Here is a 14,941-nt window from a genome sequence, read left to right as displayed (position 1 = left end):
TTGAATGACTGAAGATGACTGAATGAGAAACCAAAAAGACCTTAGTTTTCAAACACAGTTACATCTGTTCACACACAGAAGGTTTTACATTCGGTAATTTCAGAATCGGCATGTTCTTTCTAAAAACCACCAAACTTCTTTTAACTTGCTGCTTATATTCACTTAAAAAAAATCACTGCATTTTTTAATCAGAGACCTCTATTTTCAAAGCAGTAGCATCTTTAGTTAAAACATTTCAACAAAGCATGATCCTAGTCCCAGACTAGGATCATGCTTTAACAGCTTTAAAGCTGTCATGCAAGCTTTAACAGCTACTTCCTCATTATACTAGTATACATCAGATCAGAATACATTTGCAGGCACTTCAGTGAATATAGGCTAACAAACCAATATGAAAAGCAACCTCAAAGAGATCACAAACAGAAATTTGGATTCTGATGGACACCAGCAGCAGAGGAAAACACTTATTAGGGCCACAGTTGTGCTAGATATCTCTAGACAGCTGTAACGCTGTTGTTCTTCATATTAATAAAATGAATCAATGTTTTAATAAATACAGTTATTATGTAGTGATTATTGATAGCGTGCAGTAAAACGTACTCTGCTATTGACTCCAGCTCATCTTGAGGAAGGGGGAGAAAGGACTGGAAATAAGAAAAATGCACTTAATAGCTTTAAGAACAAAAAAAAGGGCCATTCTGAGCATAGCTCTTATTACTTACAGGCATTACAAAGTCTTAACAAAAGATCTTGCTTATGAAGACTATCTCCTGCAATTCTGTAGCCTTAGCTCAATGTTACAGGGATATAATATGCATACACAGAACTTAATATTAATTAAATCTGAATTTGCCCTTTAGCTGTGGAGGTAAAGGATGATCTTTCCGCAGAGCTGCCAGAAAGTATTTATTCAAAAATAATTTCCTAATGAAGGAAACATCGATAACTGACAGTACTCTCTGCAATAAACTACTTAGCCAGTGTTGCCTAGTGACAAACCAGGAGCCACAAACTTTGCACGTGACCTCGCATTAAACACGAATGCCAAAATGCCACAGTTTTCAACCTGGTTAAGGATCACTTCCATTTTACAGGCAGCAAACGGGACAGAATGAAACTGCATCACTGATACTTTGGACGTTCTTGTTCAACACGTTATCTAAATTGCAAACGTAATCATTAATCTGAAACAGAATCACAGCATGATTTAGGCTGGAAGGGACCTCTGGTTCACACCACTTGGGGCAGGTCCCAGTAGATTAGGCTGCTCAGGGCCTTGCCCAGCTGAGCTCCAGATATCACCAAAGGTGCAGGTCCCACAGCCTTTCCAGGCCGTGGTCCAGTCTGACCACTCTTGGGGGGGAAAATTTGGTCCCAATATCTAGCTGGAATTTCCCTAGGTACAGCCTGAGTCTGCTGTCCCTTGTCCCCTGAGAAGAGTCAGGTTCCATCTTCTCCACACGCTCCCAATAGGTAGAGCATGCAGAGAAGATGGAGCAATAAAGACAGCACAAGTGAAGTCTCCTTCGGCCTCTTCTCCTCCCAGCCGAGCAAAGCCCGCTCCCTCAGCTGCTCTATGCACCACCACCTGGCCTCCAGCCCTATTGCTCCCGGGTGTGAGGATAGTTCTTATAACGGGGAGCTCAAAACTAGGCCCTCCCCCTTAGAGCCAGATGGAGGGGCACAGCAAGCCCCCAGATGTGCTGGCCACACTCGTGCAGGGCAGCTCGCCTGTCCTGTGGTCTGACGGCCCTTTTCCTTCCACCCCTTCCCCATGAGGCAGCCAGTTTTTGTGCTCTTCCTTTCCCACATTGCTTATGCCTTTCTTTCCCGTGGCTCTACGTGGGTAACAGGTCGCGGGAGTTGCACCAAAGCTGTTTACAAAGAGCAATGCCCTGCCCAGAGAAGAAAGTTTTCAGGCATGGATCCCGAAATTATAGTGGCTTTTTTATGGCCATAACACACGGAAAAAGAACATTTGATCTGCTTTCAGACATCTAATGACAGAATCTCTACTTCCAAGCTTTCTCCTCCCTCTTCAGTGTTACTTGTAGGAATCTTACTTGAGAAATAAGTTCATCTTTTTCTACAATTAATCAGTTTTTTACTACACATTCCACTCACTTTTCTAATGATCATTGATCCCTTTTAAATTTCTCTCTCTTCATTGGTGTTTGCAAAATCTTCCAATTTAGTATCTGCAAATTTCATTAGCGTCCTGCTCAGCACATCTTCCCAATCAACTATGAAGTTGAATGAAGTCCTACAATTGATTCTGGCAGCTCTCTATGAGAAAACTTCCCCAATTCAAAGTAATACCTTCCATTTAAAAATCTTTCAGCCAGCTGTCAATCCACGTGGCAGTGGTCCTATTCAAACCGACTGGGATTTTTCATTTTAATGTAAAACTGAATGAGAAAATATCATACACATTATTAAAATCCAAATATATCACATTAGTTGCATTCTTTTAATCCACTGAAACAATTATGGCAATAAGTAAACGAAAGTAAATTGGTCAAGATCATTTATAGACAAAACCTCAAAACAGGATACTAGGGAGCAGTTAAAGAAAGTATCTGAAGAGAGGAAATATTTTTAAAAGTGCAGTGGGATCCAACTAAACTACTGTAATGGCAATCACATCTCAGACATGCTAGACTAATTACAGCTTAGAAATACACATCCCTACAAGGAACAAATATCATTAGATTGCTACATAAACATCCAAGATGGATTTTGAGGTAGCATTCCTCTGGTTTCTGGTTGAAACTGTGCGCACGTCAACCGCATCTCGCCCTGCTGTGGCTCGAGTGCTCAGAAGAACAGGGATGAAGAGGGAGGTCCAGAAGAGCATCCATACAAATTGGCCACAGGAAGAATACAAGTGAATAAAAGATGAAACTAGGCAACTGAAAAGGTCTGAGAAGAAATTCCTTAGTGTCCCCCCTAAATCTGATTGGATAAAAATGACCCTGTGGAACTGCCTTAGCCCAAGGTGACAATCAAGAGCCAAACAGCTGCTGTAGTCACTATTCTGATCCTCCAATCCATCAAAAGGAACATCACTGGGAAAGAAGTATGAAGCAAAACCATATTTATGTCCCTGTTACTACTGGCTGCTTTAATAGCCTGTTGGTGATGCTTCCTCTATGTCAGGGGACCAACATGGTGGCTTCGGGACTTGGAGAGGACAAAGGTAGCCTCACGGTCCCTGCACTGCCTCACAGTTCAGAAGCTAACATCCAGGTTTGCAACTACAGAAAAGTCACCTAGAGGAAGAAACTTTCTAACTGTTTCCTTCCATTGTAGCTCAATAGATCCAGTTTGCAGGGAGGAGGAGATTGAGGGAGGATGGAGTAGGGGAACAGAGAGGCTCGCTGGCCAAGGAAAATAATAGCTAAATACTTCCTAGAAGGTAAAAGAAGCTGTGTGACTGGCTCTAATGGTAGAAATCCTAGGTAGAAAGATGAAGTCATCCTCCAGACTCATTATATGTAGGTTAAAAAAAAAACATTTGGGGCCGTTTGTCATTGTCTAGAAAATCGTTGTTTGACTCAGAACACTTAATTTAATTTCTTCAGGGCTTGTTTGTACCCCATCTGCTTAATGATATGTTACCAGTTGTGATACTTAATAATGCAGTTTACCTGTACAAGGTACCTAGGCTGTGAGCTAACCAGGCAGGTACGTGAGCATTGTGCAAAACCAACTTAAGAGCCTGGTGCGAATACACCAATCTGAAGTGGTCTGGAAACAGTTCAGCAGCGTTCACACAGCACCATTGCTCAAAAGCACTGTTTCTGCCAGGAACATTTGGAGGCAGTTCTGGTATCGGAGCTGCATTCCTGGAACCGGGAACCCGGAAAGAACACAGCACAGAGGCAATCAGAGGAGAAAGCACAGGTCTGGGAAGCCTCATTAGCTCCAACGCTCTAGTTACAGCTCGCTCTACACATTCACATAATGCTGCGATTGATTTCTGAGAAGTGCAATATGACGCCAAGTCTGAAGAGACTCATACTGACTTCTTATGATTGCTTATCCACGTTTCATAAACCCCTTGAAATATTTAACAGGACTTTTCCAGGATGTGGGAAATCCCAGAACACAAATTCAAAACAACAAACAGGCAGTTTTGCATGGCTCACCGCTAAACGACACGGCAAAGGAAAATCTACTTTTGCCCCATTCAGAGAGCCAACCTGAATTCCTTCAGGTTCCTCGTGGTCTCCATTCTGCAACAAGTTCTTAATAAACACTGTTATTTTACACCTCTGTGCGTATTCTTCAGCAGTGAAAAAATACATCTCACTCTAAGCTTGGGCTGCTTTCAGCCAGAGCCACCTCATTAAAGGCAACACTAGAAGCACTGAATACTAATTATCAAACAATACCTAAAGCTGGGGAGTACCCAGGCTGTTCTGACTGTCAAGAGATGCTAACAAATCCTGATTTTTGCATCAGCTCTCTCAGAAACCGGTGTTAAGTTTTGGAAATACATCACATCCTTCACTGGTATCAGCAAAAAGTCTTAAAACCGTCAGGCTTCAGAGAAGACTTACAGCCAGTGGCTTGTGTTAATCAGTTTAGGACCTGACTTGGGTGCAACCCAGGCCTCTATTATTTACTACTGACATATGCTTAGTTGAATTTTTCCTAGCATTTCTGCCTGATTCATAAGGACTCTAACAAGAATATTAAACATGAGCCATTAGATTTATTTTGACTTGACTAGGTTGTCTTAATAATTAAGAATTCTATTTAGATTAATACAAGGAAATCTTTTGACATATATTGCCTTGCAGCACTGAAAAGATTATGGGAAACGACCGTGCTTAAGACGGTTCCTCTTTGAAGTGCAGTACTCGGGTACAGACAGCTTGAGCAATGCCTGTTAGACAGGCTTCGTGTTCTCCTGCTCAGATGAGTATTAAAAATACAAGGCTAAAGCGTGTAACACGCTGTGTGTTCAAGTGCCAGTAAAATGACAGCACTGCTGTTGCGCTGCCAGGGTGGCAGTGCCTTTTTCTCCCGTGAACGCAGAGAACGCACGTTCGCGTGAACGCGCTGCGCAGCGCCAGCCGGGGAAGCAGGAATGGGTGGTTTCCCCCACGCGAGTGTTAGAATGATGCTCCCAGGAAGCGTTACTGCATTGCTGTTCATGTATGGCACGTGCCATGATGGACACCCTTCGCCTTTGCACTCATTGCTGCCATGGACCTACATGCGGAAAAGCATGTAGCTGCACAAAGGACTTGCTCTCCTCTTAACCCAAGAGCTACAAATGTATTTCAGCCCTTTGCAATTTGCCTTTCCCTACGAGTCTCACCCTGGAAGAACAAATGGGTTTTGATGGCTGCTCTGAAAGTAAGCAAGCCAAGACACTTTCACAGAAGCAGGTTTCAGCTGGGAAGTCCCTCAGTAAGAAGCTCGTGGTCTCTGGGGAGTAGCTCAGAGACCTGCATTAGACTCATAACTGCCCACAAAGAAGCTCAGAGACCGTTTCTATAGAGACACAAAAGTAAAGTGGGGATAACTAATGCCCCAGGAGAGTCATTTCAAATCCGTGATGAAAATTTTAAGGCGTTTCAAATCAAGAATGAAAAACGCCCTCTGGGCCAACTGCCATTTTCCCTGAATTCTAGGTAGGCGCAATCCACTCCTCATGCAGAGAGGCTGCACGGGCTTCTCACGGCTTGCACTGGATGCAGAACGCAAATGGTTCACGGGTCTTTCTGTGAGCCTGCTTCAGCGTGACAAATGTCACCCAATAAGATGCATTAAGATTTATTACTGTACAGCGAGCATCAACTCCCGTGTCAAGGCTCTAGACATCTCATATCTATTCCCTGCCCAAGTCACACAGGATCTTTTAGCCAGAGTTACCGGAGGTGTGTTACACTGCACTAACTTTTCTACAAAGCAGTCCCTGCTGCTGGTGTCACTGTACCACTCCATATGGGTCTGGAGTAGGCAGACTGGTATATCAGGAGCACAAAGAACCAGTATGATACCCCTTCCTCTTTATCCTGCCTTTCTCTCCATCCCAAAGCAGACTCTCAGATTCACCTCATTCAGAATTGCTTTTCCTAATTGCAAAAATCAAACATGGTGCTTTTAGACACACACTCACTGTTTGGCACCCACCGCCTTGCAAAATGACTTGCAGGATCTCACCACAGCACATTTGCTCTATTTTCATACTTGTTTTTTCCACCTCCTAGTCCTTCCTACAGTCTTTTTGAATTTTTGTTTCACTTTCAGTTAACTTTCTTTCTTAACTTCCCCATCTAAATCTCTTTCCCCTAGACCTCACCTACTGCGAACTTCCTCTCTCTTACTGTTGCCTTCACTTCCTCTCCTGCTGACACCTCATATGGACTTGTTCCCTATTTATAGTTGTATCCTGTTTTTCTGAATTTAGAGTCTTCCTTGTTCTCTGTCTTCCTCTTCTGAGTACTGGAATCACAGTCAGCTATGATAGCTAAACAGTTAACCTTGCAGGAGTCTCTGGCTGGACTAAATTGGGTAACGGAAGCCAGTAATAACATTACCCTTTCCAACACTCGCATTACATTCTATAAAATTTAAAATATACATTCTATATAAATTTACCATCAAATTAAAGGCATCAATTAAAGATTTTAAGAAAGTATCCAAATAACTCAGATTGTACCCTAGCTTGAAAAAAAAGCCCAGCACTAATAAGCAAGCTGACAGGAATATAGGTGCTGACATTGGTGTAGGTAGTAAACTAATAAAGCCAAGGTACAGTACATCTACTGTTCACTCCTTAATCATACAGCTAGTCTTTCATCATAGGAAGCTGTATGCCACAGTTGGTCTGGGCTGACTGTTCCTGACTATCTTCTTGTCCTTCAAACGTTTGGGAACAGATTGCTAGTGGACACACTCCACGATCCTTCTGGGGACTGAGGTGGGGCTTCTTGGCCTATCGGTCCCCACAACCTCCTCTTGCCTTTCTGAAAGATCAATGTGATGTCAGCCTTTCCTCAGTCATCCACAACCATCCCTAGTTGCCAAGCTGAGTTTTTGTTTTTTGGGTTTTTTTTTAATAGATGAGAGACAGCAGCCTCGCAATCACTTTGACCAACTTTTTCAGCACCCAGCAAATCCCACTGGACCTGAATACATCCAGCTTTACCTACACAGTCCCCGCCAGCTCCTGCTCCTTCTGCCACCTTTCTCCTTCCCAAACAGCAGTGGTACACCCAGAGGCCTGGGAGAAGCCTTTGCCTGTGAAGCCTGAGGCAAAAAAGGCACTGGGAACTTCAGCCTTTCCAATATCATTTGTTCCTGGGAGTCTCCTCCAGCTGTCAGCAGACCTATTTTTGTCCTGAACTTCCTTTTGAAGCTGCCTCTATAATCCTTCCTTGTTACCTTTACGGTCTCTCACTGGATTTAACTGCAGGTGGAATTTGGCTTGCCTGAATTTGGCCCTAAGTACCTGATCCTGTGTCTTCCTTTGCTGCCTGTCCTTGTTTCCACTTCTTGTATGCTCCTTTTTTTTTTTTTTTAATGTTTTAGATCATTAAGAAGCTCTCTGATTAGTCAAATGAATCTTCTGCTGAGATCACCTGTTTTCCTGCACACCAGGATGGTTCATTTTTCTGACTCCCAATAAGTTTTATTTAAAAGCCACCCAGCTCCCCAGGCATCCTATCCTTTCATCACCGCTTCTCACACGGTTCCGCCATAATTCTCCGAAGAAGTCAAAACCCGCTCCCTTAAGTCCAATGTCCTAATTCTGCTGTTTATTTTCCCAGCCTTCCTCTGCATCCTAAACTCAGTTGTCTCATGGTCGTTGAAGACCAAGTTGTCATCTACAGCCATTTGCCACCACTTCTGCCCTGTTTGTGAGCAGCAGGTGGAGGAGAGCCCTTCCCTTGGTTGGCCCCTCTGGCATTCACATCAGGAAGTTGTTGTCAACACAGTAATGGAGCTGCTGGGACTGCTGGCGCAGCGCCAAGCTGCCCTCCTCACAGATGTCTGGATGGTTGAAATCTGCTCACGGATGAGGGCCTGCGAGCAGGAGATTTCTGAACACAGTTTGCAGAAAGCCCCCAGGGCATTCCTAGGCCGCTCTTCCTTCTCAGAGCTTGACTCAGGGAGCCTCAGTGGGCACATCACCGGCTTCATACAGGAGCTCTGTGCAGCACAGCAGCTCTTTAACACAGAGCATAGCTCATCTGCCTCTTGATTATAACCTCTTTCTCTTTGCAGCACAACTCTTACAGCCTCTTAACGGAACTAATCAATATTAAACCCAATTCACTTCATCTCTAACTCAGCCTCACACCATCTATTAACCTAACCATGGACTGCATATAGTAACAATATGAAAGGTTACATGGCATTTAACCTGTTCATATTTTTAAGCGTGCCTCAGTCCTAACATTAGGCATGTGCCATGCCCACTTTAGGTGAGATGACTTCTAAACTGTGCTTCTCATGGCCCTAGCGTCATCCTAAACCAAGGGCATACAGTTGCCTCAAAGTACCAAGCCAGTTCCTGGCCACCAGCTATCCACTTCTAGAGCCATTCAGCACCCACCTCTCCCTGTCCTTCCCTGCTCTGCTATCCCAGTCAAGGGTTTCTTAAATGTTAATAAAAAAGGCTGAGATGGTACATCTTACATGTTGGTTTGTTCTAACTACTGCTAATCTAAAGCAGAAAGAGGCTGGTACTCTAAAGTTGTTCAGGTGACATCACTTTTTGCACTGCTCCAGGGATAAAGGCATTGAATGCAAAGCACATATAAAATCCAACGGTCATTTAAGAAGTGCACCACAAAAGCTTCAGAAAGTAGCAGGAAGCTGTAACACGCTGCACATGGATGCTTTTCAGATGTGCACACCTCAACACCATAACGATGTGTATAAGGCAGAGGTTTGGAAAATTATCAATATTTCTTCCCAAAAGCCACCACACATCTGAAAAATCAAAAAATTAACATGGGAAAATTCTTTTCCCTAAACCAAAATCTAGGCATGTGATTCAACTACAAAGAGTTGCTTCATTTTATAGGCAGGCAATGGAGGGCCAGCTGAACACGTACCGTTCTAGCTGGTTTTCCTTTTCTCTAATTAAACACTTCAGATCTGCACAGGAGATGTCACTTGGCTCCCACGCCAAAGCAGGCTCTGTGCAGCTCTAGGGTATTTATCTTATTATGCCAAAGCAGCATTCTTGAATCATAGTTTTCAGATGACTTCTTCCATTTCTTATAAAGACTTTCAGTCTCCCCAGAAATAAAAAATTTCCATGGAAACACATACCCATGAGATGCACGTTACTGAGCTTCTGAGTTGGCATATAATGCACTTGCCTAGTATATCCTTTCTCTGCAGGAGAGTCATTGGTTCAGGCATTTCTAGGTCTCATCTCCTTCCTATCAATTACTTATCTAAGAAATTTGGACTAATTATACAAATGGGCTGGCTTGTAGTCCATTTTTCTGCAGAAGTTATATTTGCAACAACAATGGCGGCTAAAAAAATAAAAACAAAAAGCTAAGACTTTTTTCTCACAAGCATTTTCTCTAGTTTGTTAAGATCTGTATATAATTTTTTTCTGTTCTTACTTCAAAGAGCAGACTCGCTCCTCTCACTTTGCTTTAAAGCGGGGAGATTACAGGATCGGTGGTTTGACGACACAACTCCTCCTCTGCCTCCTGCTCGGCTCAGGCTTGCTGCAGCCCGCTACAGGATGGACAAGCCCCCGCAGCCGTCGTGTAACCTTCGCGCTTGTCGATATTATTCGGATCCAGTAAGTATTGAAAAGGGCAAGGAAAGGCAAGCGAGAGGAGAGATAGGAATTATGAGAAAACGGTAGGAAGAGAGAAACAAGGAATAGCTTCAAGTTAAAAGACTCTGGTTTGGAAGAACGCGCAACGGCTCCCATGGGCCTGACCTCACACCCTGTTTCTGTGAGCAAGACACCAGATGGCAGGACAGACTTAAAACTTAGCGCAGTTAAACTGCTCCTCTGTCTGTATTTTCAGATTTTGTTTCTAATATGAACACATTTATTTAGGAAGTGGGGGGGGGGGGGGGGGGGGGGGAATCCCAAAGACCTTCCACCACCTTCCTCCAACGCTGGCTGGCTGTCCTGATCTCGTGACCGCCTCGCCCCACACCGGCACCCAGGAGCAGCCCGCTGCAGCCTCTCTCCGGAGCAACCGTGAAAAACCAAAACTGATTCTTCTCAATTTGGGATGTGCTTACAATCCCAGGGGCGCTCAGAAACAATGTCATCACATCCCCTGCAAAAAGGGGTACGCAAAACATAAGGAACAGCTCTGAAAAATACTTAGCCAGTTAAGGGTCTAAAAATAGCAGTTTGGTGCAACAAAATCAAAACTTCTAGGTTTCTGGTGTACTTTTTGTCAACAATGGATAGACTTCACCCTTTGAAGTCATATTTAGACTCTTTCCAACTACATCAGAGTAACATGATTTTCTCTTATGTATTATTTTATATAGGACAGCAAAAAAGTACCACTAGCCAAACAAGCATTTCCTAATTCAGATTAACACCACATCACACAGAGGTTAAGTATCTGGACACGTAAGTAAAAATTCTACTAGACTGAATGTTTAGAGAAGGACAACACCAATTTACACTTCTCGAGTTAGAAAACACAGTCAACCATGGCACCGAAGCAACATCCCTCTCAGAAGGGAAAAAAAAAAATCAAATCACTGTTTATGGAAACTAAGTCCCTTTTCATGTGGATATGTATTTTCTTTACCTAATTTATGGGGGCAGTGGGGGACCGAAAGCATATATTTAGGTACACATATGCACACACGTGTATAAAAGAAAGAGGAGGGAACAACACAAGGGGCTTTGATTTTAATCCTCCGCTAAACACTGTAGGATCAATTAGAAATTGCAGTCTCAGTAGGTACGTTAAACTGAGTTTCTCAAGAATTTACCGTTGGCTTTTGCCTCTTTTCTTGCCACTCTGCTGCCTTGCTCATTGTAACCATCTCAGCACGCAATCCTTGTCTCTGAACTATTTCTCTGTTTGGTCCCAACCTAGAAATGCTTTGCTTCTGCAGGCAGAATAAATCTTCTAGCCAATAACCCTGTCCAGTGCAAACGTCTTTCCTTTTCTCCAACCTGCGCTCGCTCTATTAAAAACCCAGAGAAACACAGGGATTGCTTGTGAGCACATAACTCACACCATGGACATGCAACAGCTGCCAGTGACCAAGTTGGCCCAAAAGGGACACGAATGCTAACCTGACTGCCATGCAGCGCATGGAGTGCTCGCTGCGGGCGCTGCCTTTCCTTTCCATGATTTTTGGTGCTGTGATGGAGTGAGATAAATGGGGACAGGCCTCAGAGAAGCTTCTGATCTTCCCACCCAGGGTGAGGAGACTCCAAGATGGTGCGAGGGAAGCTACCAGAGATGCACAAAAGTGAGTCCTGCTCCTGCTGGTTAGAGGCTGCTGAGCCCTGCCTAGAGCGCTCATCCTGCAGCAGTGCTACTAGGCAGTAGCTTGTTGGGTTGCTGGGAGTCACAAGACTGAATAGAGGAAGAACAACCCTGATGGAAGTGTGACATTCCCCAAGGGCTTCTGAGCACAGGACGGCTTGAGAACGCCGCCCTCAAGCCTTTACACTATTGCAGAATCCAGGTGATGTGACTGTGTAAGATTAAATTCCATACTACGTTTTTTGTGAAGGTTAGGCATGAAAGTGTGTTTCTTGGTTTAATCATGCTACACTGTATAGATGACCCTAAATTATTACTATTCATTTTAAAACAAACAGAAGATTTAATATCTAAACAAAAAAAAAAAAGATACGTTTTACTGGATACTAACAGTTTCCCATCTGTTTAAATTCTCTTAAAGATGTTGATGGTTTTTCATTGAGTGGAGCAATGAGAGGTTACAGCCTTTACTAATGTTAAGGGAGAAAACTCAGATTGACCTACTTTTTTTTTTCCTATTTTTTGTAAGTGAAATTCATACTGTTTGGGTGAAATGTTATGATCACAAAAACCTCAATATACTTAATGGGTACTTAAACTAAAAAAGAAAGTAGTAGTTTCTGCGGTTATAGAATACAAATGCCTCACTAACAAGGGAACCGCTCAAGGAAGGACCAGTCTTGTGCGGTGCCTTAGGAGAAGGGAGGCAAGTCGCCTGCAGCACCTTCTGAGGGTTTCTTCCCTTCGCCTTCCCATCCTTCCCGCCCAAGCACAGCCAGGCAGCGCTGCTTGCCTCTGGGTAGGAAAGATGAGCCGAGCATTGCATACTTCTTCCACAGCTCCTGCCAAGGGCAGCATTTTTCCTCCTTCATATGTCCCAGTTTGCATCCTGCATCTGTCCTGGAGGAGAGATTATTCTGCTCCCAGGTTCACCACCACAGGCAACAGTACAGTGTCTAAGGGAGAGGTCTCTCTCTTCCTTGCTGCCACTACTGACAACCTCAAAACCATCAGTCAAGCTACCACTCAGACCCAGCAAGCCTCCAAGTCTCCATGAGCTCTCTATGCATGCAAAGCCACCCAGACCCACTTAGTGCATCCCACTGCCACCTTGCAACATTTGATGTCCTGAAAAGGACCAAAGGTCCAAGAGATACCAACTTCTGCTTACAAGAAAGCATAGTTCCTCCGACTGCGTCTCCAGCGGCGCCCAACGTCAGCGGGCTCTGAGCCTGCTTCTATCAGATACAATATCCACAGCAGCTAGGGTAGCCACAAGTATGTATCCCACAGGTTTAGGGCACCCAGAGCGAGACACTTGGGTCCATACCAAACAGAGAGGCAATACGATTCATTGTAGACCCCCCTCCCACGCACTAATGTTATTTTCTAGGTTCTGTATTTCTTTCTGTTTTGTAGGATGGGAAAACTTAGAGGGCTTGACTTGAGGCCTTCCTCCAAGAGAGCAATTCTCAGCTTCGCCCTCTGAAGCCATCTGCCTACTCTCCATCTCTCCCCCCAGGGTTTCGTCCCTAGCTAGCCAAGCGATTCCTGCTGAAGGAGTTACTACTGAAGATTCCTCTTACTCATCCCCCTCTGCGTATCATATGGGAAGCCTGCTAGTCCTCCTGAGCGCTGGGGAGCCCACTTGCTGTCAAAAAATATAGAGGATGAATGTCTACATTACTATGCAGGATGGAAGACACTGAGCGCTGAGATTGCTCTGCCTTCTCTACCCTAGAAATACTCCCCAGGGCAGAGACTACGGCATCAGAATTCTCAATTCCACAAATCACTATGCAGTTGCCCATTGAGTTTTCTCCTTGCGATACAAATTGGAAAATAACATGAGAGAAAAATAAGAGGTACCAAAATTCTATCGGTGTTTGCACTGTTATTCTTTACCCTTGCAGGAGACACCCTGTTGAAATTATCCTGATATTCGATGAAGGCAGAGTCAGAAAGCAGAGCACGCTGAGCCAAGAGCTGCTGATTTTTGCAGCGGCACATCCTCATGGAGCTGCTTCCAGTGCGCCACTTCTCCCAATTAGCCTGCCAAATCCAGACTGTACAAACGAGATTAGGGGTCCCCCCTCTCCGTCTGAAAAATTACTTGCCAATATATTCAATTAACTCTTTTCCATAAGTAAACAGGAACTACTGCTTTACTGATAAGTAAAATGTGGCATTGCAGGTTTGTTAGCAATTAGAAACAAAGGCGGGCAACCCGAGTAATCAGGGTTAGCAACGACACTGACACCAAGGGCAGTGGCCAGAACAAGCCAAGTAGGCGCCTGCCTGCCAACGGTCCAGCTACGCTCTGTAGGTGGACAGCACATACAAACACATGCAGCGACTGCAACCCAGCAAAACAGAGTACGTTCTCCGTGCAGTCTATGTTCAAGTTGTTAGGCAATATGCCAAATTCTTCCCCATTCTGGAGAATAAGAGGTAGAGCTCATAGGACATATATGGAAACCTAGAGGAAGAGATTTTTTAACAACTCCAGGGAAGACGGGAGGAACTTGAATTCAGAGTAGCAGTTTGGATAAGCAGAAGCAAAGGGCATCGTATACAGGGGTAGCAAGTGATGGGCCTGCAAAATTCCTCTTTTTTGGCTATCAGGTTTGGTGAAGGCAGTAGAAGTAAGGACAGTAAAAAATACACTCACTTTGGTATACAAAAAAGATCATACCTTCAGGCTGTCAAATCCATTCAAGCTTCTAATCCTGCCTTTGACTTCAGAATCAGCCAAGCTGAATTCTTGGCTGGGACTTTGAGACTCAAAATAGCTCAGATGTCAGATTTTCCTGACATTACAACTGGAAGGGAGAGGAAGCAGCAATCAGCAGCTCCGGCTGCTGCATGGGCCTCGCGTTCGCTAGGAGCCGGAGCAAGGGGAGGTGGCTCAGCCAGCCCGAGGCAGGGGCAAGCGGCGAGGAGGCAAGCGTTGACTTTGCACAGGACCAAGGGCATTTTGTATTTCACATGGCAGAACGTTAAAAGGCCCAGAGTTGTCTAAACAAGTTAACTGTACCTGAAATTCAATGACATCCTCAATACTAGACTAAGTACCATTTTCAATTAACATCTAAATGTACAATGAATTTTACAGTGAAAATAAGCTACTGCAGAAGCACATCACTGTTGGCAGAGTTCCTTTTCTGCTCCCAAAGATGCATCCAGCTTTTATCGATTACATAACACAAGTTCACCAATTTATGACATCGTCCACTATTTTTCTGACTTCTGACTACCTTACAGGCAGAGCCTGAGCGTGTGCTGCACTTCTCAGAGCCTGGCACACGCAGCAAGGCCTCTCAGGAGGTTAATAACTGCATGCAGCATACAGAGCAGGTATGTGCAGACACCAGGTGGGGGGCACACGCATTAAGAGATAAGCACAAAAAGAAATATCGAACAAGCTCAAGCTGCTATTCACTCAAAGGCACCCCGCAGAAAAAAAATAG

General features: G+C 44.2%; 1 protein-coding gene across 3 annotated transcripts in view; it reads right to left on the bottom strand.

Annotated features, from left to right (window-relative positions):
* KCNIP1 (potassium voltage-gated channel interacting protein 1) overlaps positions 1 to 14,941 on the bottom strand; it is a 454,273-nt gene that overhangs the window by 309,572 nt on the left and 129,760 nt on the right. Inside the window, exon 1 of one of the 3 annotated variants that reach the window (XM_068959406.1) lies at positions 6,151 to 6,220. The exons of the other annotated variants lie outside the window; for them this stretch is intronic. Within the exon in view, the coding sequence (XP_068815507.1) occupies positions 6,151 to 6,205 (55 nt within the window). The 5' untranslated portion in view covers positions 6,206 to 6,220. Of the gene's footprint in view, positions 1 to 6,150; positions 6,221 to 14,941 lie in introns of those variants that run through there. 3 annotated transcript variants of the gene reach the window in all.

The sequence above is a fragment of the Struthio camelus genome, chromosome 13 (assembly GCF_040807025.1).
Source record: "Struthio camelus isolate bStrCam1 chromosome 13, bStrCam1.hap1, whole genome shotgun sequence".
Lineage (NCBI taxonomy): Eukaryota > Metazoa > Chordata > Aves > Struthioniformes > Struthionidae > Struthio > Struthio camelus.
Note: the sequence above shows the minus strand (reverse complement) of the source record. Positions and strands in the feature narration are given on the sequence as shown.